The following is a 24,509-nucleotide window of genomic DNA, read 5'->3' as shown; positions in this document are numbered from 1 at the left end:
GGTGTGAGGCGTTTGTGCTGATGTGCCGTGTTTGTTTTCATTAAACAAGGTGCTGTGCATTATGGGCAAACACCTGTTGTTCAGAAGCAACTTTGTAAACCTAACTTTAGGCTTTTTCTTGGCAATCCCTCTAAACAAGCAATGCTTCTTCGGGGGAAACTCTGGGTCTGGTGTTGCGGTATCGTGATGACCTGCTTTACCTCCTGAGCCAAAGCCAAATGTACACTAATGTAAACCAGTGACTGTAAATGACGACGACTTACCTCTTTCCAACGTGCTTGTTTGCAAAAGACAATGAGGCCATGGCAGAAACAGTTTCAGCTTCCTCTGCTTCACGCTTGAGGGACTCACTCAAAGAATAACCCAGCGAGGAGGCAGAACGTTGCAGTGAGCACCAGTATTTACCTAATAACGAAATGCAGATAGAGTGTGTGCAGAGATATAATATGTTCAGCTAACTGGGTTTGAATGTGAAGTTTAGCATTTAGAAGCTTTGCTTACCAACTACCTGACTTACCCTTAGGGAAGCTAGTTACACCTAATTATTGTTTATAATGCCAGCAGGATAAAGCAAATACATAATGCTAAAAAAAATGTAAAAGATCTACTCACTGTGAAATTCGATTACTTTCTCCATAGACCGTACCGCATTCGCATTTGGTCTCTGCTGCAGCACCTCATCGGGAATGGGGTCCAACTGAAAGGAACAGAAAACGATAGAAAAATTAAGCATGAAATGTTTTTGTCTATAAAAAGAAAAACGAAACAAGACAATGGCCCTGCACATTTTTACAGTATCAGCGCTGAACCATCATCTGTCAGACTACTTATGGCACCTTTGCTGAAATAAAACTGCTCTAACTTGGCAATTAAGCTATGTCTACTGGGAACATCGGTTAAGCGCTTTAAATGTATCACAGCGTTTCTTCTGGTGAGTTGAATATGGCGAGATAGGCCTTTCTATAAATGTGACTGACAGCTGTTCAGAAGCCTCCCTCCAAAACTTCACTTGAACTAATGCGAGTCCCACCAGGTTTAGGGGATCATTTTTGATTGTGGCCCACGGCCCACAGTTGAGTCAATCCAAGAGGTGGGGAGCAAGTTTGAGCTGCTGACACAATAGAAAATAGGCCTGCAGATGCACACCTCCCACTCATCGGCAGCTTTGCTACTCTTTGACACAATCGACAATGCGTGCTTTGTACAGCGTCCCACTCCAAGGACACAGGCTAGTGCAACAGATGCATAAAAGCAGAAACTGCCAGTTCGCCCAAGCGCTTGCACTGGCACACACGTGCACGCACGAAAAATGCACCTCAGAGAGCTCAGCTCCAAGCCGCAACACACAGAAAACAGGGCTATTCCCCAAAGTGCATTCCCAACCCGGAATGATTCAATTTCCCTTTTGGCCAACTGCACATACGACACTTTCTCATCCCATTTTGTCAAATAGGCTCATTCAGCTCCACATTCCACCACAGACAACATGCATCCCTTTTCTGCTCAGTCATAACCCCAACGGAATAAAGCACCGACTGAGAGTCATGTAAAGAGAGACACGGAGAGAAAGAAAAACAGTTTGGCCTGAGATTTGTGAGCAGAATGCCAGAGAGAAGAGGAAAAAGTCACTGTCGGTTGGTCTCGCTTGGCCGAGGCTGGAAGTTTTCTTATAATTAAAACAAATAGTGTGTGGGAGGAGTTCAGAGGGAAGAGGGAAAAGGCAGTCTGGGGAGAGGGATACTTTAATCCTACTGTGGCACGACAGGCTACATCATGCAATGAAGAATGGACAGAGGTCGCTCACACACACACACACACACACACACACACACACACACACACACAGTTTTAGCACAATATTTTCATTGGCCTATTTAATATTTGACCAACACTTTCATCCAGAGTAACATACAGTAACAATGGACGGTCATTAAGCTTCCTAAAGCTTAATGACCGTCCATCAACTCCAACTATTTATCTATGTAATAAGTCAAAGCCGGCCTTACTTTTCCATACTGTTTAAATCCAAACAAAACCCTCAACGGACCAAAGGGCCGTTCGGGACCTTGCTGATGGTTTTCAGTTGCCTCTTAGTTTCCTTTCCATTCACTTCTTATTTCATTTTAATTCACAACTTGCTTCAATTTAGGGTTAAAATACACCTTTCCTCAACACTAACCTAAAATTCAGTGACAGATCTGCCTCGCTGCCGTTATAGGTACAGCAGTGAGGCCCAGCTACGAGAATGAGCTGCTGCCATGGAGCTCAATTACCGGAGAAGGTTCGGTTCTACAGCGCCCCATTTAGTCTGGCAATGACGTACGCGTCAACCCGTGTCAGCCGGCTCTCCTTCATATCCCGCCTCTTCAACAGAGCTGAACTCGGAATAAATGTCTGGATTATTTCTCTGGTGTTGCCATTTCACAGAAATGAAATCACATTTATGTGATACAGTAATTTCAAATGTCATTTAACTGACTGGACAAAGAAAGGGAGAGAAGCACATGAAATGACCCGAGTCGTATGCAGCTCTGCTCCTTAAAAGTGGTGTAACATTACTTTAGTTGTGGCGGAGAAGGAAAAAGCAGTGCTTATTATCCCATCTCAAAATTTCCAAGTCTGTAGACTGAAATCATTAATCTTTTAGTCAAAACTAACTCCTCCAACCTCCAGGCTACAGCCACCATCTACCCGCCATAACCCAAGCCAGTTCCAGCCCAGAACTACCCAGCCCGTGCAAATCCAGCGTGTGTCAGCTCCCTGTCAGAGCGAGGTCAGGGGTTCTCTGGGGTTTCGTGAGGTTCACGTCAGAGCAGAGTTGGACGAGGGCAGTCTGTCAGCTTGATTGACAGCTGGGCCTCACGCTTATAAACTTTAATGGCTCTTGTCAGGGTAGTCCAGGGGCCCCACCCAGCAGGTGTGGCAAACGCACATATACACACGCATACAGATATGCAAGCGTACTCTAACACAAGCCCAACTTTCTCCAGGAGATCCTCTGTGATGGTAATTCTGTTTATTTGAGTTGGTGGTACTGGCCTTGACCAGATGTCTGGATCTTGGTGTCAATATAAATGTGTCGCAGTCTTTGATCGATAAGTGCGAGAGAATGATGGTTTGAATAATCTCTGAGGAGGTCTACATCGCTCTGTGACACAGCGGTCCAAAATACAAAAACTCCTGCCCAAAGGAACTGAGACACCATGGAAAGCCATGAGCTGAGCGAAAGGAACGCGGCCCGGTAAAAACATTCCTAAGAGAGGCTGAAACCAAAACAGTGGAAAGAGGAGGAATTCCACTTGTTCAATAAAGAAACAGTGCACAAGGCATCCATTGTTTACTGTTGTGTATATGTGCATGTGTCGGCGGTCGCTAAAACCAGTTGATTATGTTATGCTAAGTAAACAAGGAAATGATGTGTACTGTGCAAAGCGGGCCACCTTTTTTGGAAAAAAGGTGTGGGTTAGCCTTGCTCTAGTGGGGGAACAGTCAGATCCAAAGCGGGGGACAGGTGAAGTCGAACGTCTTACTGTAACTGGAGTGTAAACGCACAAAATAACCTCATTGACAGCTGGTAACAATTAGCATATTAGCCAGTTGTTTATCAAATAATTGCTAACAACCGTGGTTCGAGCTGGGCCAACATCTGTTTGTGAGCAATCATCAATTAGTCCAGAGTTCAGAGTTGACTAGTGGAGCTGCCAATGCATCATTCATGAGCTATTTAACTAGAGAAACTTCAGCATTATGCATTAGAGCAGTGCGACTGAATAAAACAGCCTGTAAAGTCCATTCAGCAATTTTCTTCCCTAACTCTTCCCACCAGCTAATTTGAGCTGCTTTCAAAAGAAACCCAATACTCATTATAGCAAAGCTTGTCTGAACCTGCCAAAGAAAGTACGGCTAGAACTCTCACACAAGTTCGAGTAAAACACAGAAAGTACGAGACACAGGGGAAGAGAAGAGGATGTGTAACAGAGTCTTTTGCAGTACCTGCGCATTACCTCCCAGTCCATAATGGTCAACTACAGAGCACCAACAGCATGAACAGTGTTTCAGTTATAGTCGTGTATTGGGTTCATGATACCTGCAGACAAACCCCTCGCCCCCCCCAGGCAGCTCGAAGCAACATAAACAAATGCACAGCTGACCAGCAGTGATGCCTCAGTCCACCCCTCCAACACGCACACATGCACAAACTGAAACAGTCTCAAAGAAAGAGAAAGAAAGTACTCAGTCATTCAAAAAAAAAGGAAGCTTTTTTCTGACTGTTATTCATTTGATGCCCAGCTGGCCTTGGACCCAAAGCCTGGTTGGCAAGCCTTCACTGTTCCTAAACCTTTTTTTTTGCCATTACCAGGACAGAAAAACAAAACAAAAAAACAGGCCTCCATCCTTTCCCTCCAGCTCCATCCCCCACTGACGTTTTCCATCAACATTCCTTGTCCATTACAGAAACGTTTGCTGAGATTACGTTAGAAACATTTGCTTCCTGCTGTTTTGATCTGATCAGGGACATTTTAGTCTACTTTTTCTTCTTTGCTATCAGCTATCAAAGCACCAAACAACTGTGTGAGCTGCCTTTTTTCAAACAGCTGACATCACTTGCTGCCAAAGAGCCAGCCGGAGCAGGTCATGCAAACTCTAGTTCTATCTTTGTAAGGGAAAAACATCATTGTGTTCATCACAACTTTACTCAAACCAGTCTGCCCATTCAACACATGCCAGTAAGGCCTTCTGTACAACATGTCCTGTCAGGCTCCTGCCATATATCTATATATATATTTAAAATCATTATTCAAGATTTTGTTTTTTAAATTAAAGATGAAGCCAAGTTGTTGGGACTTGTGTATAGTTGCCAGGTTTATTGAAAAAGACTCTGAAGACCTGCACAGGTACAACAATACTTACACACGTCTTAATAACAATAGCTTCCTCCCTCCCGACTTCAAATGATTACTCCATTTCCTTTTATTATCAGATTCCAAGACCAAGGTTGACCCTGCTTGCAGAGGTGTGAGGGTAACCACTTTCAGATGTGTATCAGTGACAGGGCCCCGGGTGAGAGGGATGCCCTGCAGAGCCGAGGCAATTGACGCTCCCTGCCTCCTGCCTATTTTCGAATTTTCAGCTCCCCATGGCACTCGTCCAGGTACCTCCTCCAAACCCCTGCTGAGACTGGTGCTCTACAGGCGGCTGAAACCTTAGAAGCAAAGCCCCTGGCCTGAAATATTATTTTTGCTTCAGGGCGGTACCGTGAGTAACGAAAGTGTCCTTCAAGCTGGAAGTCATGTGCACAAACTTTCGTGACAGCAAAAAGCATCCGCCCTTCTGAAGTGTCCTTGAATTCCTGAAGCTTTAACAGATGTAATGGCAGTGCTATGTACTGCAGCTTCAAGTCATTGGTGGGCAAAATGCAGGTACAGAGAGGCAGGTTATTACATTTATTCCAAGTTCAGGCATTTCCCATGAGCTGGAAGCTTTCTTTGATCTGTTTAGTCAGCGGTTAAAACATCGCCAGCGTGCTCGCGATGCACTTTACGATTCTTTTTAGAAACGCCATTTTTATTTTGTTTTTCATGCAGGCTTTGTTTAGAGTTTATAAAATAAAAGTACATTTTTAATTATTATTGCTTTTTAGTATTTTGCATTAAAGTGTCCCGAGGAAAATGTTAATAACACTGCATCAATACACTGTTACATCACATGGTTGATGTAAGTATTTGTGTTTCAAGGTGCTCTATACTGCTAATGCTGCAGAACTGCAGAAGATGACGGTTTTAGCAGGAACAGAAACAACTCCAATGACAACGATCTGAGCCTGTGCGTGTGTCTAAGACTCCAGTTTAGATTGTTTGATTTCTAAAAATAAATGTTAATATATGTCAGTCTGGATATTAATCCTCGATGTAAAGTGTCTCTCAAGAATCTCCACTTGAAACACGCGGTTCGGTGGTTCTTTTGCAATGAATCAGACACCAGCTAGAAGAAATCTGTGGGTAGCCATGAATCACAGAGCTGCTCCACTCCACAACCTACACACTCCACAATTAACCTTCTGCCTGGAAATCCTCCGTCTGACGTATGTGTGTGTTTGGTGCTCACTTCCTGTCTGAGTGGTGGGGTAGATGAAGAAAATGTGAAGAGCTTGGGCTTGGATGAGTTAAAAATAAAAAATCAGCCTGCTGTTGTTGCAGAATTGTACAAACTTGTGGTGCAGTAATAAAATATTTTTGAAAACAGGTTCATCCTTCAGCAGGGACTATGAACTAAAACACTGCTGTTATGTGCAATGTAAGAAAATACATGACAAACACTTAAATATTGAATCCTAAAACATTATAACAGCAAATCAAGAACCTAAATCATCGCTCAGTGATTCATTTGTAACACTTTTTGTTTTAGTGTCATTCATTTAAAGTGTACACAAAAAGTCTGCAGTGTTACTGAACCGCCTACTTACACTGGAGCTCAAACTCCAGTGCAAGAATTATATGAGTGCTTCACATATCATCACATATCAGCTGACACAGCCAAACGGTCATCTTTAATGTGCTGATCAAGAACAGTTTGACAATACTTTATACAAATATTTAAAGTATTCTCTCCTTCTCTCTCTGCACATCTTACCTCATTGCCAAGCAGAGCAGAGATGCAGGCTTCAGAGGCATCACATATGGCTGTGAGGTCGTGACCCCCCTCCAAGGCAAGCACCAGCCGACCGCCTGCCAGACCCATCAGCTGCCTGGTCAGGTAGCCAAAGCCTGGACAGACAGGAAATCACAGCAGAAATGGCAAAGGGAGGGAGAGAGAAAGAGCAAGAAAAGAAAAAAAGAAGAAGAATGAAATGGTATTCAGCCTCTAACTTCCTTTCTGGATATTGATCAAAGAAAAAAAAGGGGCTGGAGCGTGGATGAAGGAAAGGGTGAATGCATCACAGAGGAAAAGAGAAAGCGAGTGCACTGTGGATTTACTGGGGGGCAAAAAACAAGCCTAATATAAGCCAGGTTTAATTTTAATAAATGTGGCTTTGCGTTTAGTCTTGGTCACAGCCTTTGATGTTTTTCCTCTCAGGATGAGGGGCGTTCTTATATATGTATTCAGCCATACTTTAGTCCCCCTAAATTCTACCATATCCCCTCTTCCTGCAATCCTCTTTAACCCACCCATAACCCCCCCTCTTTGACAACAAAGACCCCTAGCTCTTATTTGAGATCTGCTGGATGGTTTTAGAAAAGCTCTTTGCTGTCACGCCAGGGTCTCTATCTGAATATGTAAGTCAGATATGCACACTGCACACAAAAGGGTTGAGTTTATGTTTTTGAGTCTTTCCTAGCATTGAAAGCAGTGTAGCATCACACAGCATACGGCACGAGTGACGTGGTGCACGCCTTAAGATGTGCATATATGATTCAGCTCATAGGAAAAAGAAAAAACAGGTTTAGAAGAAATGAAATGGACAGTTTGAATCAGCACTTACATTTGGCTGTCAGTTTGTATCCTCCCAGCGGTGGAGCATGTCCATCTACTGCATCAAAGCCAGAAGATACCAGAACCATATCAGGCGCAAACTCATTGGCAATAGGCATGACCACCGTCCTGGAGAAACAATAGGCAACGTAATGTATCCGTAAAAACACTTTAGTTAAATCTCAGTCAGTCAAAGGTTTTCAGCTTCTGATGTCTATATTTCGACCTTACACATCAGCATCTGCATGCTTCTTATTTGGCTTGCTGCCCCACACAGGAAGGCCAGAAACCAGAAGTAATTTTAAAGTCTAGTGTTTCTCAAAAACATCACAAAAACCTTGATGATAAGTGAGGTTAGATTTTGTCACACAGCCTTGTGGAAAATTCTCACTATTATATTATATTTTTCAAGCAAGGCTATCAAAAGTGTCACACTACATTTCACTGGCATTCTTGCAACCGGATATTCTTGAACTTCCACATATGGTTAATATTTGATCTAAATGACAGCGTGACTGTATGAAACATGTATTTTTTTTAAAAACAAATGCATTAAATACAGCAAACACTTTAGATTAGAAAGAAATGCAGCTCAAACCACCAAAAGGAGAATCAAAACCACCAAGCCTGAGATTTCAAGATTAAATTATAACACTATTAGAAGCTGTCCCATGTGAATATAAACAGTTCGTTTTTCCCACTGCCACATTTCCAATACATGAAACTGTGTCAAAGGATAAGGAACTCACAACAAAGCATACGTGGACATTAAAGAAGCACAAAAACCAAAGTGCTCACATCAACAAACTCAGGTCTGACAGACTTATAAATACCAAATAACGATTACCTCAGCCAAGGTTATTAAACACGATAGCTCGGAAGGTTGAACTTTGCAGTCATGTTTATAATCCATTAAAATTTGGGTTAGATGTACCAAGGTCTTCAAGGTTAACCTGATGATTTATTGTTTGAAAATTGACAAAAATTATTATAAATTGGCAGCTTATAGAACGTACCATATATAGACTTAAAGTATCATGTCAGATTTGACCTCTGCTTTGAGATCGAGGGACTGATCTGAAGGACAAAGTGATAATAATAGTATGTAGAGCTGCTGAAAACTATGTTAATAACTGCCATCGTCTTTAGGCATATAGGGACTGCTATATGGCTTTGTATCAGTATTGTGTTAGCTCTGATGGCTAAAAGAAGAGTAACAAGGACTGCTATAAAATCAATATACTAAGAAATGCCTTCAGTGTTCTTAGTGCCCTCGTGATGTTGCTTTCTTCCACTCTGGGGATGCTACAATTCACTTGCACTGTCAATGAATTGCAGTATTTTTTTAAAAAAAAATTCTCCATTTCATGGTTTTCAAAGCAAACATCCAACTAATCAGTTTGTTTGTACAGTATGTGTGTGGTAAGGAAAACTGCCACATAAATGTTTGAAGTGGAAGTTTTGGAAATTTAGTGCAATGCACCGCATGAACCTTAAGTAAAAAGGAAAAACGGAAGGACAGATATAATTGCATATGTGTATGCGTGTTAAGTACGGAGGATAACTAAGACTGGATGGGTGTGGTGAATGAGGGCTGCTTGTGCACAACCTTCATCTGACTGCTTGTGTGCAATGTGTCATACACAGAAATCAAATCAACAGTGGGATAGTGTGGAATGATTCACTGCAAGCTGTGGCTGGAAAATCCAGTCGGGTTTATAGGATGACCTTGTTTTGAAGAAAGGGTTTTTGACCAAGCAGATTAGATAAAATAAGATTAGAGTTGTTTATATTTAGCTTTTTTTGTCGTCCTATCACAAAATAACAATAATACAACTTTTAAGAAGTGAAAACGTTAGATGTTTATGGGGTTTCCATAAATTATGAACCTGTAATAATCAATCCTTGAACTAGTAATAACAGGAGGGGCACAGACATATCATGTGACATAGCATTCTGGTTTAGCATAATTTACAATGTCTAACTGAGTTCATAAATAGGACTTCCCAGATGGCAAAACAAGTGTCTCTGTCATTCGCTGTGGGACCTCTGGCATGGCACAACAATTTTTCTGGGGCCTGGGATATTTGGGCAAGTAGCGTTTTAGTGAGGTCTGTGACTGATGGAGTACCACAGGGTTTCGTTGTAGGTCCCCTGTACTTTGCTGACCTCAGGAACACGGTGTTGGTTTGCCAGCTGTGGGTGAACAGCGTGCCCTGAGCTCCGTAGGCCGCAGGTTTTTCCATCTCTTGCTCACCACCAAATTATAACCCTTAGCTGTGCGCACCCCACCCCCCACCACAACACAACACTCCTACATACACACAGCTGTCTGAGGGAGAGGCGGGAGGTAGCACTGGGAGGTTTTTGGGAGTCCCAGACAGTAAGTATACGCAGAGTGTGAGCGTCACTGTGCGCTATCGTGCAGCTGGCAGTGCTTCAGATGAAAACGTCAGGTCGAATAGGATGAAAAACAAAGTGAACTTAATCGAGTAAAGACATAAATGAAAAGTGGATGAATGAGGCAAAATACGTGACATACTGCATCTTTTTTTTGTTGTTTTCCAGCCTTTCATATACTTCAAGTCAGACAGGCGTAAACAACACAATCGTATACACGAGCAACACAGATAATTATGTTTGGATTTATGTTAAATTAAAAAGGACTTTTGCTAAACCCTCTGATTAACTGCTACATTTATTCAAGCATACAACCTTGGCCCATTAACATTTGGGGGCCATAAAGACCCCACACTAAAAGAAGCCTGCCACAGACGCTTATGTGGCCTGACACACGACTTGGTGGGAAACCTTGACTGCCTCAACCACCAAGGGCTCCTCCACCCTCTCCCCTCCAACCTTGAGCACAGACAGCAACTAGTTCTGGTCACAATGCTGAAAACTGCTGGTGTCGACAGTTCCACACCCCGGCCCACTGGAATAATATCCTGACATTTAAACAAATAAAAAGCCACAGTGATCAATTACCAGGCTGGCAGAGAGGGAAGTAAGTGGTTTTGAGAAGGGCTAATTGTGCGTGAATCAGAGGCTATGCACGCTGAGATGAAAAAGACTTTTTGTTAATTAAGGGAGGGGAGAGTTTACGACTGAGCCGTAAGCGATGGGACATCCTGACCAAAGAGGCTGAAATCTAAACCACTGCTGGCTGTCTCCCAGTTACATTTAACTACAAATGCAATTACTTGACAGCTATGTGGTCTAAACTTTTGTTTAGCATTGTTTGGCTTACCTAGCAACAGGTGCAGCTGAGTCTGCATGCACAGAGAGCACAAAGGAATGCTGAATGGCTGTTGCACTTCAGCACTTTATCGCCGCTATGAGATGGCTTTCATAAGAATACTCAAAATAGATGCAGCGGAGCTCAGGTTCGAAAACAACGGATCCTACACTTCCCGTTTCTGCAAGCCAGAATAAGCCTGGCGACGTCACTGGGGGTATTTCCTCAGTCTTTTCAGAGAGAAGGAGCTCCTGTCCACAGAGTGAGGAGCATTCCCTCAGCTGTATGAACAGATCTCCATTCGTAAAATCTGTGGAGGCGAACACATATCTTCGATTGGCGCCGCTTTAAAAGACTTGACCATGCTCAACCTTATAATGCACACTTTTTGTCATTTACTCTGCTCCAAGTAATTTCTCCTTGTCTGATTCCAGTGAGCACTTTTAGTATTTGGCACATGTCACCCAACATGATATCAAGTGTGCACACTCGAAAAAGTTAACGCGGCAATAGGTCTCGGCATAGCTGTCATTTTTTTGAGCCAAGAAAAACTTCCTCTCTCGGGACTACACATCTGTATGTAATTAATCTAGTCCTGAATTTATACATTGCCAGATCTTGATTATGCCCTGTGATCCCATGTACTTCAGCTTTGTAACATGAAAAGCAGTACTGTCATGTACAGAATTTATAAAATAAAATAAAAAAAAGTATTACTATCCTATCATTTTGTATAAGATGACTGGCTCTGGTCTAGATGAAAATGCCACCAAATTAGATATTTGTAGGCTTTAAAGCTCAGAGAAATTCATTCTCATCGAAAAAAAAGAAAGAAAGATCCTTCAGAGGGAGCGGCACTTGTCAAACCAGCAAGCAAAAGGTTAAACTGCAGGCTTCCCCCCTTCGTTCATAAAAAATGAACAGGAGAGCAGGAGAAGAGGGAGAATAAGAGAGCGAAAAACTCACACACGCACACTTACACTTCAAAGCCCTGTCATCTGGCTCTGCGGAGAGCTGGTTTGAATTAAATTTAATTCTCCTCCTCTCTCGTCTTTCCAAGTTCACGGCAAAAAGAGGGGGGTGGGTGGGATGGGGGTGAGAGAGGAAGAGAGAGAGAGAGACGGGGAAAGAGACGGTGCTTCTGGTTTTCATTAGGGACAATTTTCTTATCTTTTTTCTCTGTGCTTTCTGGAGGCTCAGACTTGATCCCCTGCAAATGCAACGTGGCACAGGCCAGAGGAGGAATGGGAAGGTACTGGCTGCGAGGCACGCATCCCCTCCTCAAGACAGAGAGAGGAAGGAAAAGACCAAAACACACAAGTAATAAGAGTGAAAGAGCAACTGTGTTCACCAGGTGTTGATTTTGGGTTGTAGATGTGTGAGCAAACAGATATGAAAGGTGTGCATTTGCACATCTGTTTCACTGTGCACATTTTGCACACAATCATGCAAATTTGAATCAGGGCATGATGCATTTGTTTGACAATGAGTGCATGCAAAAACTATGCATGCACGCATGCGTGTGTGTGTGCGTTTGTGACAGATCTATGACCTGCGCACAGGTTTGCTGGTGCCCCCGTGGGGCATATAAATTGTCCAATACCTCTGGAGCCTCTGGGAATTAATGGTGACAGGACCTGAGGTTCATGAACACCAAGCTCCTATTATGCTTCACGCAAAGAAGGCTGAATCGCAATCGCATAAACAACCTCAGCATGCACAGGCTGATATGCAAATGCATGTATCTGTGTTCATCACTCCAGGACAAACGCACACGAAACAAGGGCATAAGAAAAGTTGATCCAGATGACGGCAACACTGTTAGTCCAGTGTGCGTTAAGAGTGTAAAATAAAATATTAAATAATTGTAAATGAGGGGAAAAAAGCGTGAACTCTCTTTTCTGAGGCAAATTCCTAATTACAGGAAGCCAGAGTTTGAGTGAAAGTTCCCTTTGGTTCAGTTAACTGTGTTTTCATGATTATATTTTTGGAACTATTCAAGAATTTCTAAAACTTGAAATGAGTGTGCAGGGTTCATTCTTTCCCCTCCTAACGCAAATAAACATAAATACAGAGTTATAAAAGTAATAACTTAGTAATTTAAGGTCTTCCTAATGGTCTCTTGTGCTGTTAGTATTGGAGAGCTCTCAGTTATATTCATCTCAACTGTCAACACAGTCATTAACATTTAAAAGGTGATTTAATACAGAGCACGGTTACTAGTCTCTTTTTGTGGTTTTATTTATTTATAAATTCCTGAGAGTAGCACGTCTACGATGGTAGAGGGAGTGAGAATGAGGCAGCAGCTACTGGCTTCAGTCATAGATTATAAGTAATAGCTGCAGTATGACATACATTACGTGGCTGTCATCAACGCAGATGCAAAGAGCAGGGTAGAAAGAGGAGGATGAGGAGGAGAGAGAAGAATACAAAGGAGAGAGATGGGGAGCGAGAGCACCCTGGGTTCTGGGGTGCATTAAGAAGCTAAGGTGTACTTCCGGGGGATTGCGTGCCTAAAGCCGCGATGAGCCAGTGGCCTGTTGGTTTGATGTGTCGGGCTCGGGCCAGATGGACAGACAGTTGCAAACATGGACTCATCTTCAAAGAGCGCTGGAACCAATCCAGGCCTTTTCCTTTCCAGCTGTGTGAACTAAAAATGTATGAGAGACAGGTACATGTCTGCACCGAGTCCATGCCTGTATCTGTGGAAGCTTATGTATAGTTATAGGAGCGCGCCTAACGGGAATCAGATGGGATAAGGGTGAGCACCATAAGTTCTTAACAACTACCAACAGGTAATTTGTTACACACTGTACTTCATACTCCAAGGCTATGACAGGAAGAATTAGACTGCAGTGAGTGACATCACCGTCTTACCTGAATGCAGCTAGATACTCTGCATCCCCCATAGGAGGGTCCAGTCCCCCAGTAAAGGCCATGTTCACGTTAAAACCTTCACCTGCTCCACTGCCCACCTAGGAAGCACAAACACACGTGACTGGGTTTGTTATGTGTGGGCTGACCGAAGGTTTATTAAAAGCATTCGTCGTCTTTACCTCATCGGGTGCGCCACTTCCCGGGAAGAAATTCCCATCATCGTAACGATGCAGGGACAGGTAAAGGACACTGGGGTCAGCGTAGAAGGCCTGCTGGGTGCCATTGCCATGGTGGACATCCTGGAAAGATTATAATGGGCATATTGTTATTAAAAAATAAACATATAATAATATTTTCAGTGTAATTGTCCGTTAAATCTCTTCGGTCAAAGAAAAACCAAATACCAGGGGCACATAGAGACTGCCTCGTCATTAAGATGGATTATGATGAATAGGTTTGAGGAAATTAATGAGATTCACAGAAACAGGACCATCAATCTCTGCACCTCCACTTGGACCAGCTGACTGATGCAGAGAGAGAGTCCTATACTGCCAGACTATATCATCTCCTTCCAGCCTGTTGCAATGTCACAAAAGGATTCAGCGTGATTCAATAAAACACTCGACTTCAACAACTGCTCACTTTTGCCAAAAGCGTCAATTATAAATGACCTCATTGTCTATGTCTATGAATGCTATAGTACACAATTTCTAAAAATGTCCCGGCGGCTGGAGGCGAGTGCCATGACAATGAGCCTGCACTCAGCGTCCCCCTGTGACAGACAGAGAGGAAATTAAAAGGCCCTTCAAAGGCTTTGGGGAATGGCCGTGACCAGCCAGGGATGCCACTGAACAGCACCGCTCCTGGACACGACAAAAGCTCCGTCATACCTTCTTATAAATTTTATTTTTTTCTCTCTGAAGAAACAAGGGATAGTAGGGATTATTCTGGGATGCAACACGAGCATAAAGAGAAACAAAGAGTAGCTAGCCCACGTTATCAGTTTCTCTCTCAACTCTTTGTCCTTCAAGTGAGAGCAGACGTCTACAGCATGTAGATGCAGTCCTCTATAGCTCTGTGTTGCACCTATAGACCACCAATGCACTACCTGTGCATACAGGTATGCTGTCATGTAACAAACATCCCACTGAGAAACTCACCCAGTCTACGATGAGGATTTTACTGACATTGAGCCTCTGCTGCAGGAGCTTGGCTGCTATGGCGACTGAGTTAAAATAACAGAAACCCCTGAGGATTGAACAAAAAAAAAAAAAAAAAAAAGAGAAGAAGAAGACAGCAACAAAATGATGACATTTTAAATTTTATACTCATGCTTAAGCAATATCATTTGCAACATGCAGTAAGTGCTGTATAAAAAGTACAGAAACACTGAATGTAAGAGGATGAGGAAAACAGCTTTGTAAGATGAGGTGTGGATTACTTACATAGGTGTGCTCTCCTCAGCGTGGTGTCCAGGGGGTCGAACGATAGCGAAGCCATTCTGTCGGCAAAAACAGATCACAGATGACACGCCTGCTCACTTCATTTAAAAGACTAGTAAAAAATAGTTTCACAAATCCACTGCTGGATGCAAAAACCCACACATGGAAATCCATAAAGACTGCGCTTGAACAGTTTCTTAATTGCTTATTTAACGTGGGGGCTTGGGATAGTGGGCCTACACAGGCTGAATTAGCCCCTCGTGTGGTCCCCTGGACAGGTGTCCAATCCATCACAGGGCTAACACACAGTGACGCATAAACACACACTCTCACATTCATACTTACAGCCAACTCATCACAAATTAACCTAAAAGGCATGCTAACACAACTGGACTATAACAATGAACACATTATTTTCCCAGCATCGCTATTTACCCCATAAGGACGAGTAATGAGTAGATGAACAGAAAGAACACAAATACATTCAGAAGTATTAAAATCTATTTCTGTATTCTAAAGAATACAGATGTTAGCTTCTCCCACTGAAAGTGCATGCGTGTCCTCACGGGAACAATGAGTCTGTTAAGGCGAGCTTTGTCAAGGCAGGACTCCAAGCAATTGTTTTTGGAGGGTCCCAGCGCAATGTGGGGACATTAGATAGATGTTTGAGCTTATGTAGAGCGATTGCAAACTGGACTAATGATGTTGAGTCAGCTGCAGCGGATTAGCAGCCAGCCGGAAGATTACTGTAGCGACAACTGCCTCTACTGGGTTCCCCACACACGGTTAAAGAACTCTGTACGGTACCATATGTATGTGAGTGAGTGAAGTTTCTCTATACAAAGAAAAAAGTAATTAAATTAAAACAGACGTGGGGGGAAACAGAAAGTAGCAGACGCAGAGACAGAAGTGTGTGTGTGTGTGTGTGTGTGTGTGTGTGTGTGTGTGTGTGTGTGTGTGTGTGTGAGTGTGAATGTGTGCCTTCAGTAGATTTATGGCTTTCTGTGGAGTTCATAGAGTTGTTGGTGCAGGTGGAATTTGGTCATTTGGCCATGAAGGATCCTCAGAGAACCGTCTGCATGTGTGTAAGTATGCGTGTGTGTGTGCGTGTGTATACAAGCATTAATTTGAGGGTAAGTCAATACCAGCCAACTTTAAGCAGGAAATCACTCAAACTAAACTGTGTTGTTGTTAATTGTGCAAAGTGATGCACAATCACTCATGCCCACTCAACAGGATGCTAGCAACCCCACCCAAAACTCAGCTGGGTTTCAGCATGGTGTGCTACTGTTTCTTGCTACAGAAAATCACAAGATAGTGTGCTATACTGGTGCAAAGCTAACGCTAACCTGGTCTGCAGGTAGCTTTGGTGCAACACTTCTAAAGGGGGCCTATTAATGGGGACTGCTGGCGCTTGCGGTGCGTGTGCACCGGGTCTCCCTGCTGGGTTCAAACAGCAAGCCGCCACCGACACAGACGCATGAGTCTGGCTGGGATGGGGAGAGGCGTGATGGGGTGGGGATGTCTGTCTGGGAGGTGCAAAAGTTGGTTCTGGAACTTTTTCCTTTTTTTTTTTTTTTTTTTTGGAAAGTGTCTGGAAGTACGGCCGTATAGCACATTACTAGAGGTGGCCTGATATAGTGCTCTCTTTGCGCTGGGCCTTGTTCTGTCTGTAAGCCTATGTGACTGGAACTCAGGTGGAAAATCGACTAAAGCAGTAAGACCTTAACAAGGATATTAAAATCAAACCCCTCGAAGTTGGAGGGGACCAATTATACTGCAGAGTCCATTTGAGTTAGGTTTCACATAGCATCTAAAGGTTAACGCACATTTACCCGCTCCTATAGTCCACAAGTGCTCCAATGCCTAAAAATACACTGCAGCCCTGCAAACAGCCATGACTAATCGAACTCCACGGAGCATCCAAACCAACCTTCAGTTCTCCCGATGCTACTTTGAAGACGAGCTCCACCACAGAGCCAACAGCCAGACGCGCTGCGCTGGATGAATGGACTTCATTCCAAATGGTGTCGCTGTCCACCTGCCAACACACACAAACACACATGAGGCCTTGTATTGTTTAAATAACATTTTCAAACGGAGCCAAAATATGCAACTTCATACTGTTTTCCACTTATCTATTTTTTGCTGGTGTTACTGACAGCACTCGAGTGGGGCAGAAGTCGTAAAACTGAGCACATTTGAAATCATTTAGCTTGTGTCATTTCACAGCATCAAAGTTACTCTTTGAAAGTTTGTCTGCAGCGGTGCAAGAAGGGCTGGAAAATTTATTCACTGTGAGGAAAACAATAGAGAGAAACACTACGAGACATAAAATGAGAGGATTCATCGTGCTGTGTATAATACAACAGACTTTCTAAAAATCCCTTTTATCCGTAACGATATGACACTGTAACTCCGCACTCCAGAGACCAATCAAAGACTTAAGTATAATGTGATGAAAACACAAAAGCCTTAATTAATAACAGGTTAAGCAGCAAATTTATAGTAAGCTGTCAGTTTTAAGGTTAAACCATATAGAGGCGTTTTCAGGCAAACAACACTCGTTACATTTACAGATATTTAGAGACATTCCATAATTTATCCACCATAAAATATTACACGACAGAAAAAAAAACTGTAAAAGGCCGATTAAATTTTTTTTTTTTTGGTATAGAACATGAGTTTTTTTTTTAGTTTTTTTTTAAAAAGACTAAAATGTGTGTGTGTGTGTGTAATCGTATCTTTGTGGGGACCAAGAAATGGACGTTTACTATACGTGTGAGGACCAAAATCCTGGTTCCTGCAAGTCTGAAGGCATTTCTGAGACTCAAAATGTGGCTTTAGTGACAGGGTTACAATAGGGTAAGGGTTAGGCATTCATATATCATGGTTAGGGGTAGGGTAAGGGGATAGGGAAAGCTTTATGTCAATTAGATATACCCATAAGATATGAATACCCGACGTGTGTGTGTTTGAGCATGCTTAGACACGGGGCAACTATTCAGTGGTCAAGCCTGATTAATGCAGAAGCACGGGCAGCCCCCCCCCAGCCCAAATCACTACAGTACCTCCACACACATGCATACAAGCCAAACAGACCACAATAGTGTGTGTGATTGATTGTACGCAGAGGGCCACGCACAGGATAATATACACACCCTCCATCAGGCATGGCAGATACTGCAGGCAGATGGAGCACACGATAAACACAGAGAGAAGAAGCTGGCTGAGGAAAAGAAGAAAGTGAAGGCCTGTGTGTCCGTGTGTTTTGAACCGTGCACACATGTGCAGAGCGGCCGACGCCAGAGCTCTAAGCGAGGCTTTCCTGATGTAAACCTGGGGGTCTTTGAATATGTTAACTTTAACCTGCCAGTCGTTCGCCCTTTCATCCACGCCGCTGGCCTTTCAGTCAGTCAACTGACCGAGTGGAACATTAACCTTAGCCACCCAGTCAGATCCTCGGTCCTTCAACCAGTCAGCGAGCCAAGTGAGTCGACAGCCTTTCAGGCAGCCGCCCCCCCTTTTCCTCCGGTCTCCAGTGACAAAACTGATCAAGGCCGGATGATTACTCCATAATAACATCCACAGAGAAGAAAAGAGGCTCTTTTAAAGTTGCGCCAAGAAAGAATTTGTCATGAAATGAAACTGTGGAGCGCTCAACATACACTAAAGATACTAAAAAAAAAGGAGGGAGTGAGGAAGTATGGAGTGCATTGTTGATGAGTGACTAATGGAACCCAATGTGAAGAGAGGGGAGCGCGGTGTAAGTGGATGACAGTATGTAGTAGCCGAGTCAATGACTGAGCGAGCGAGCGAATCAAGAGTCAAGTGAGTGAGTGAATGGGAAACTGAATCATATATACAAGTCAGGTTAATGAGCGCAAACAGATGCTGCTCTGAAGCAGCGTGAGTGCTTTATTATTTCCCATGTTGATGTTTAGTTTTGCCTCAAGCCTGGAGGGGGACACAAGCTCGTCGGGGAAAAGTGAAAGGGAAGTGGTGCGTGTGTGTGTGTGTGTGTGTGTGTGCATGTGCGTGCATACGTGTGTGAGTGAGTGTATGTGTTAGAGGCAGAAAATAGCGGGAACGTGCTGGTATGACAGAATGATGGTTCTCCACAGGCTGACAGCTTAATTTGAACCCCCTTCCTCTGCAAGCGAGTGAGTGTGTGTATGTAAGACTTGTATGTGTGTGTATGACAGGAAAACAACAATTTAGTCCCATTTGCCATTATAAAGAGCAGAGCGGAGCAACGCAGAACTCCGGCTTTTCTTGTTCCCACCGCAGCAGCAGGAGTGGAGGCCCCAAAGGAGGCAAGAAGAGGAGAAAGGAAACAGAGGTATGAGGAGATGAGGAACGATGTAGAGGGATCCAGTATGTGGCAAGGTAGGCATGATGTAGCCTTTCAAATACTCAATATTGTGAAGACAACAACAAAAAAAGCACACACGCACACACAAAGACACACACACACAAACAGGTGCACAACTGTTCCAATGTATCAGTTTTCAGATACATTATCACTTCCAACTTGAATCAGCCATCGAAATCATTGCCTTAGCACACAAGCATCCCCAAACACAAACTATACAATGCACACAAACAAAGTCATACCCCCTGCCCCTCACACACACACACACACACACACACACACACACACGCATACACACAGCTCGTAACATCTGGTTACAATTACTAACACGGCGGAAAGGCGAGCAACAGCTTTTGTTGCCTCTGGTCCTTGAGGGGTGGTGTTTGTGTGTGTTTGTGTGCGTCTGCGTGCTAGTGTGTCAAGGCTGTGTGTCTGTGTGTGTGTTTGTTTGGTGCAACGAGAACAAATGGGACCATTATTTAGGCAGGGGGCAGAATGAGTGGGCGAAGGAGACACTTATTATACTGCTATTTGATAAGGCTGAAACTATGCTTATTTGCTTCGTTCCAGAGTCGGATGGAGCTGTGCCAGATGGGTATTGATTAGACTAACACTGTTGTAAAAACACAAGCGTCTATTACAACAATTTTCCACTGAATAAACCAGTATGACTAACAATGGCCTTTTCCAAGAAATATCAAGAGCGCAAATTACAAATGCTTAATTAGACAGTGAATATTTGGAAGATGACTTAAGCATGAATTAACAAACAGAGAAAGTGACTTACCCCTATGCCTCCACACGGCAACCTCACAAACATGGGATTTACTGAACCTGAAGAGAAAGAAATGAAGTCAGGAATTAGAAAGAGAGAAAGCAAAAGTGAAAGGTTACTAAGGGAAGAGGTTGCACTGCGGACTCACAGACACCCTTAAAACTATTTGACTTTGTGACCTTATCTAACAGCAATAGTACACAAGGGCATGCTTTAATTAGGTGAGGTGAAGAAAAAAAGTATCTGCTTGACCTCTCAATCAAGCCTTCTTCAGGAAAAAAAAATTTCGATTTGGCCAGAGAGGGGTCAGTTTGTCACTGAAGAAGAAAATCAATAAACTTCACATTTCTGACATGTCTGAAAACAAACTAAGCTGACGTAGTTACTGAACCTGAGTCGACTCTTTTCAAATGTGTGCTTACACTTTTAATTTCCTTTCAAACAAAACAACATCAGCTTACTTTATTATTTGTAATTTCTTTTCAAATTAAATCTCACTGCTTAACATAATCCTAATCCAGAGTTAAACACTACACCACTAACAGATATTTAATATAGTGTGAATACTTTAATTCCTGATTAGCCGCCACCTTTGTGGTTTATTCCTTTACCCAGCTCTTACTGTAGGCTATCCCACTTGTACGCTGAAGCGAGGAGGAGTATCTGGTAAGACTCCTGTGTGAGCAGTAATAATAAGAGGAATTTATGCCTCCACTGAATGAAAGCCAAGATCACCACTGGGGCTCGCCCCTTTGGTTTTTTCACATAATGCAGACTACTTCACTACACCTGCACTTTAAGGCCAGACATAAGTGACTAAGCAGCCTGTGAGACTTTTAGTTTAGCAGCTCTAGTTGGTCCTTGTCTTATCGTAACACCTCTGGGGACTTTATTAGAAGGACCTTTAGTTATGATACGATTTAAGCATTAGAACAGATTCCTTTAAACGGACCCTGCAGAGTCAGGCGGTCAACTTCAGACTTGTGAATAAATGCATGAAACTCTACAATTCTCAAAAACCCAGTAAGTCTTAAAGCATCCACAGTTTTTTTAGACTAAACTAATGAGTAATCTAGTCTAGGAGGTGAAGCAGCGCACGCTTGGAAAAAGTGTGTTTGTGAATGTGTGTGAGGAAGCATGTCTTACTGTCTAGTTTCTGCCGCAGCGGGTTAGTTCCATATAGCATGACGTGGGCTTCAGAGTGGACTGTTTGCAACTCCTCCAATGAGGCCTTCCTACCACGGATACACTGAAAACAGAGAGGAAAAAAAAGATACACAACTTCTGATTAGCTTTTCATGCTCCGCATTTAAACTGCCTGCAAAAACAGGATAGGAGAGCAGAGTTCTGCAGAAGTTTTATCATATTGTTAGCCTGAAGAAATAATATACAGGGCGTCCCAGTGTTGTCACTGAGTCAGTTTAATATTAGATCATATTCGAAACCTCAATGTGAGAGTTTTCACCTATAAGAACAAGTGTTAAAAGAAGTGCATTAACACTGCCTCCTTCTGGCTACGACAACAACCTGCAATAAAGTGGTAAAACATCACTGTCAGGGGAAAATAACACAAACACTAATATATGAAACAATTTCCAATGACACAACAACAAATGTGCTGGTTTTTTCTGTTTTTTAAATTTGGGCAGGTGTGGTGGGTAGTTTGATTCCTGGCCTGCTTCATAAGTGTTCTTAGATGATACTGAACCCTGAATTGTCCCGGTGCACCTGACTATTTTAGAGGGTGTGTGTGCGACAGACAAGTGCATTATGAATGTGAGGGGAAACATATGAGCGTAGCTTCTAGTGTAAAGCGTTTAGCGTCAATCAAACCAGGAGACGACTGCATAAACGTCAGTGAAGTTAACATTTGCTTCCCCAACGTTTCCAAAGTCTGACAACGATTCTTATTGTTTGCCTCTGAAAGCTAAATACTCATGTACATTTTCTAATTGTCCTTCAATAATAACACAAGTCTAACTTTGCCTTTACCTCACAGTGCGCCCTGAGGCCTGTTTCCTGCAGTCGGGACCAGATGCTCTGAATGCGGCCAGCGTGCTCTGGATGACTCGTTGTGCTACCACATATGCACTGGTGCTTCTGCATCAAAGACTCATACACAAGACCTGGGAAATTCACACACCACCACGCACAAACATATGGGTGATTATGCATCACTGACAACAAGGATAGAAACAGCTGTCACGATGACATTTTTAATGGTCACACCATAAGACGTGGTGTGATTATCATCTATTGCACCTGCTTCTTCTAAAGCAACAGGTTATCATTGTGCAATAAGCAAACACTCTGTTTAGGATGTTTAAACGCTGCACACAGCTACTCACTCTCTGCATTGTGTTTGATCACTGTGGTGCTCGTGACAATAAAAAGCATCACTGCTGTGTGTGTGTGTGTATGTGCAAAGAAATAATTATGTAACTCAGCAGACCTGTAGTGAATCGAGGTTTGGCTGGCGGCTCCTGCACGACCATGGGGAAGGAGGAAGAGGCTGGCGATGACTGAGCTCTCGACAGAGGCCGGTGGCCAGCAAAATTGGCCGAAAGCCCGGCTGCTTCCATCGAGGCTTGGTAATTCCTCAACTGGTGGATCCGCTGCTGCTCTAAGAGCAGAGCCTGCTGCTCACAAACACAGACAGTGCAATATTCAGCAGAAAGCTGGGCTGCAATATGTGTATCCCACCAGAAGATGGCACCAAATACCAACATCTTCCTACTTGCTATAGCGCCCAGTTTAATCAGCTTCCATAAAGATTGTTGCAAAGAACCAAACTACATTTGGTTGTTGAAGCAACATTTTCTAGCTGACATAGGTCCAAACATGAGTGTTTCACATTAAGGCGTCAAAATTATTTTAAACTGCTTACAGAAAAGAAAAGTTATTATGTAACTATTTATGTAATTGTTTTTAAAATGATCTGTAAGCACCTGAGTGGAATATTTCAGTGCTCGCTAAGCAGTCGTGTTTTCCTGCTCTGATGGGTGTGTCTGTCTACACTATGGGCGCCATGGCGACAGTGAGAGGAGTGTCTGATTGAATTTGGCTGAGCGGACAGCAGGGATGGGCTGGACATATTGAGGACATGGTGTCTCAATTGTGTATTAATGTGGCCAAAGAGAGACTGCGCTGTACAAATTCACATGTAACAGAGAGATTTGTTGCTGCTAACAACTTTTACATAAAATACTTGCACGTGTATGCCCGCATGAAGTTGTGCCACGGACTCATTTCGAGGATATTTATACACATATTATACTGGAAGCGGGTTGGGTAGTCAGTCCAGTCGGGAGGAAAGGCAGATCAAACAAATGTGGAGTGTAATGTTTCAGTCACAAGAAGCTCCATCTGTCACTGCTATCAGTGTGTTGTTCAGCCCAGCTACAACACCACTTACTGATTACTGTAATACAAAAAGTATCCTCCATACTGTGTTATCGCTGCCAGTTTGAATCATCATGCACATATATGAAGACATTATGTCAAACATATGAATCTGACACTGCTTTTAGAGTCATGCAAAAGAAGAAACTTTCTCCCTTTTTATAAATGCCAGATTAAACTTGTGGAATTTGAATTACATGCCCAGTCCGTCTTTTCCACTCCAACTGGTCCCCGCCATTCATGCTTACCTGTCTGAACAGGAAGTCCTGCTCAGCCTGCCTCTCTCTTTGCTCCCTCTCTTCTTGCTCCTGGGGATCCGGAGGCTCCTGCTTGATGACCACCCCACGTAGCAACCCCGTCTCTTGCCCAGAGGTAGGAGAGGAGGACGATGATGACGAGGAGAGCGCCTGGTGCTCCCTAAGCTCCTCCTCCGTCTCTTCCGGGTGACTCTGGTGTTGCCTGCCTGGTCCTGAGGCACCCGGGCCTGCAGCTGAGGCCTGATCGCCGGGCTTGGACATTATCTAGAGGGCAAAAAGACACGGCCAGGTCAAACTTTTGACGCAGTGGTTTGACGGTGTTATGCATGTTTTTAGAGGAAAAACTGGAACACTTTGAACATAAAAAAAAAATTCCCATAACATTCGGCCAAGATTAGGGAGTCAACTGATGATGTTAGGAGCCAGCAACAGAAAGACGTTCCAGAAAACAGAAGAAAGACAGAACCGAGGAAAAGCAAAAAAGATAAGTAGAGTTTCAAAAGCATGAAGGGAGGAAAGCACTAAGGAAACATCAGGGACAACATGCCCCAATTTAAAACTACACTTTGGATGTTTTTCATTCCAAAAATAACTGACTAATCAGTTTGCGTACAAAGATAATGAAAACAACCTTAGATAAACCCACCAAGCTAACATTAGCTGGGGCTTTTGA

At 43.2% G+C, this 24,509-nt stretch overlaps 1 protein-coding gene across 3 annotated transcripts in view; it reads right to left on the bottom strand.

Annotated features, from left to right (window-relative positions):
* Positions 1-24,509, bottom strand: part of hdac4 (histone deacetylase 4) — a 117,435-nt gene that overhangs the window by 4,987 nt on the left and 87,939 nt on the right. For all 3 annotated transcript variants that reach the window (XM_087830234.1, XM_006793686.3, XM_006793687.3), the window contains 14 exons: positions 23,828-24,100; positions 22,630-22,816; positions 22,170-22,303; positions 21,324-21,426; positions 20,190-20,236; positions 16,961-17,068; positions 15,031-15,086; positions 14,746-14,833; positions 13,765-13,884; positions 13,586-13,683; positions 7,481-7,599; positions 6,631-6,764; positions 613-697; positions 264-405 (listed from right to left, as the gene is read on the bottom strand). In XM_087830234.1, coding sequence (XP_087686360.1) covers positions 264-405; positions 613-697; positions 6,631-6,764; positions 7,481-7,599; positions 13,586-13,683; positions 13,765-13,884; positions 14,746-14,833; positions 15,031-15,086; positions 16,961-17,068; positions 20,190-20,236; positions 21,324-21,426; positions 22,170-22,303; positions 22,630-22,816; positions 23,828-24,100 — 1,694 coding nt within the window. The remainder of the gene's footprint in view (positions 1-263; positions 406-612; positions 698-6,630; positions 6,765-7,480; positions 7,600-13,585; positions 13,684-13,764; positions 13,885-14,745; positions 14,834-15,030; positions 15,087-16,960; positions 17,069-20,189; positions 20,237-21,323; positions 21,427-22,169; positions 22,304-22,629; positions 22,817-23,827; positions 24,101-24,509) is intronic.

This window comes from Neolamprologus brichardi, chromosome 16 (assembly GCF_056152115.1).
Source record: "Neolamprologus brichardi isolate AB-2024 chromosome 16, ASM5615211v1, whole genome shotgun sequence".
NCBI classification, from domain to species: domain Eukaryota; kingdom Metazoa; phylum Chordata; class Actinopteri; order Cichliformes; family Cichlidae; genus Neolamprologus; species Neolamprologus brichardi.
Note: the sequence above shows the minus strand (reverse complement) of the source record. Positions and strands in the feature narration are given on the sequence as shown.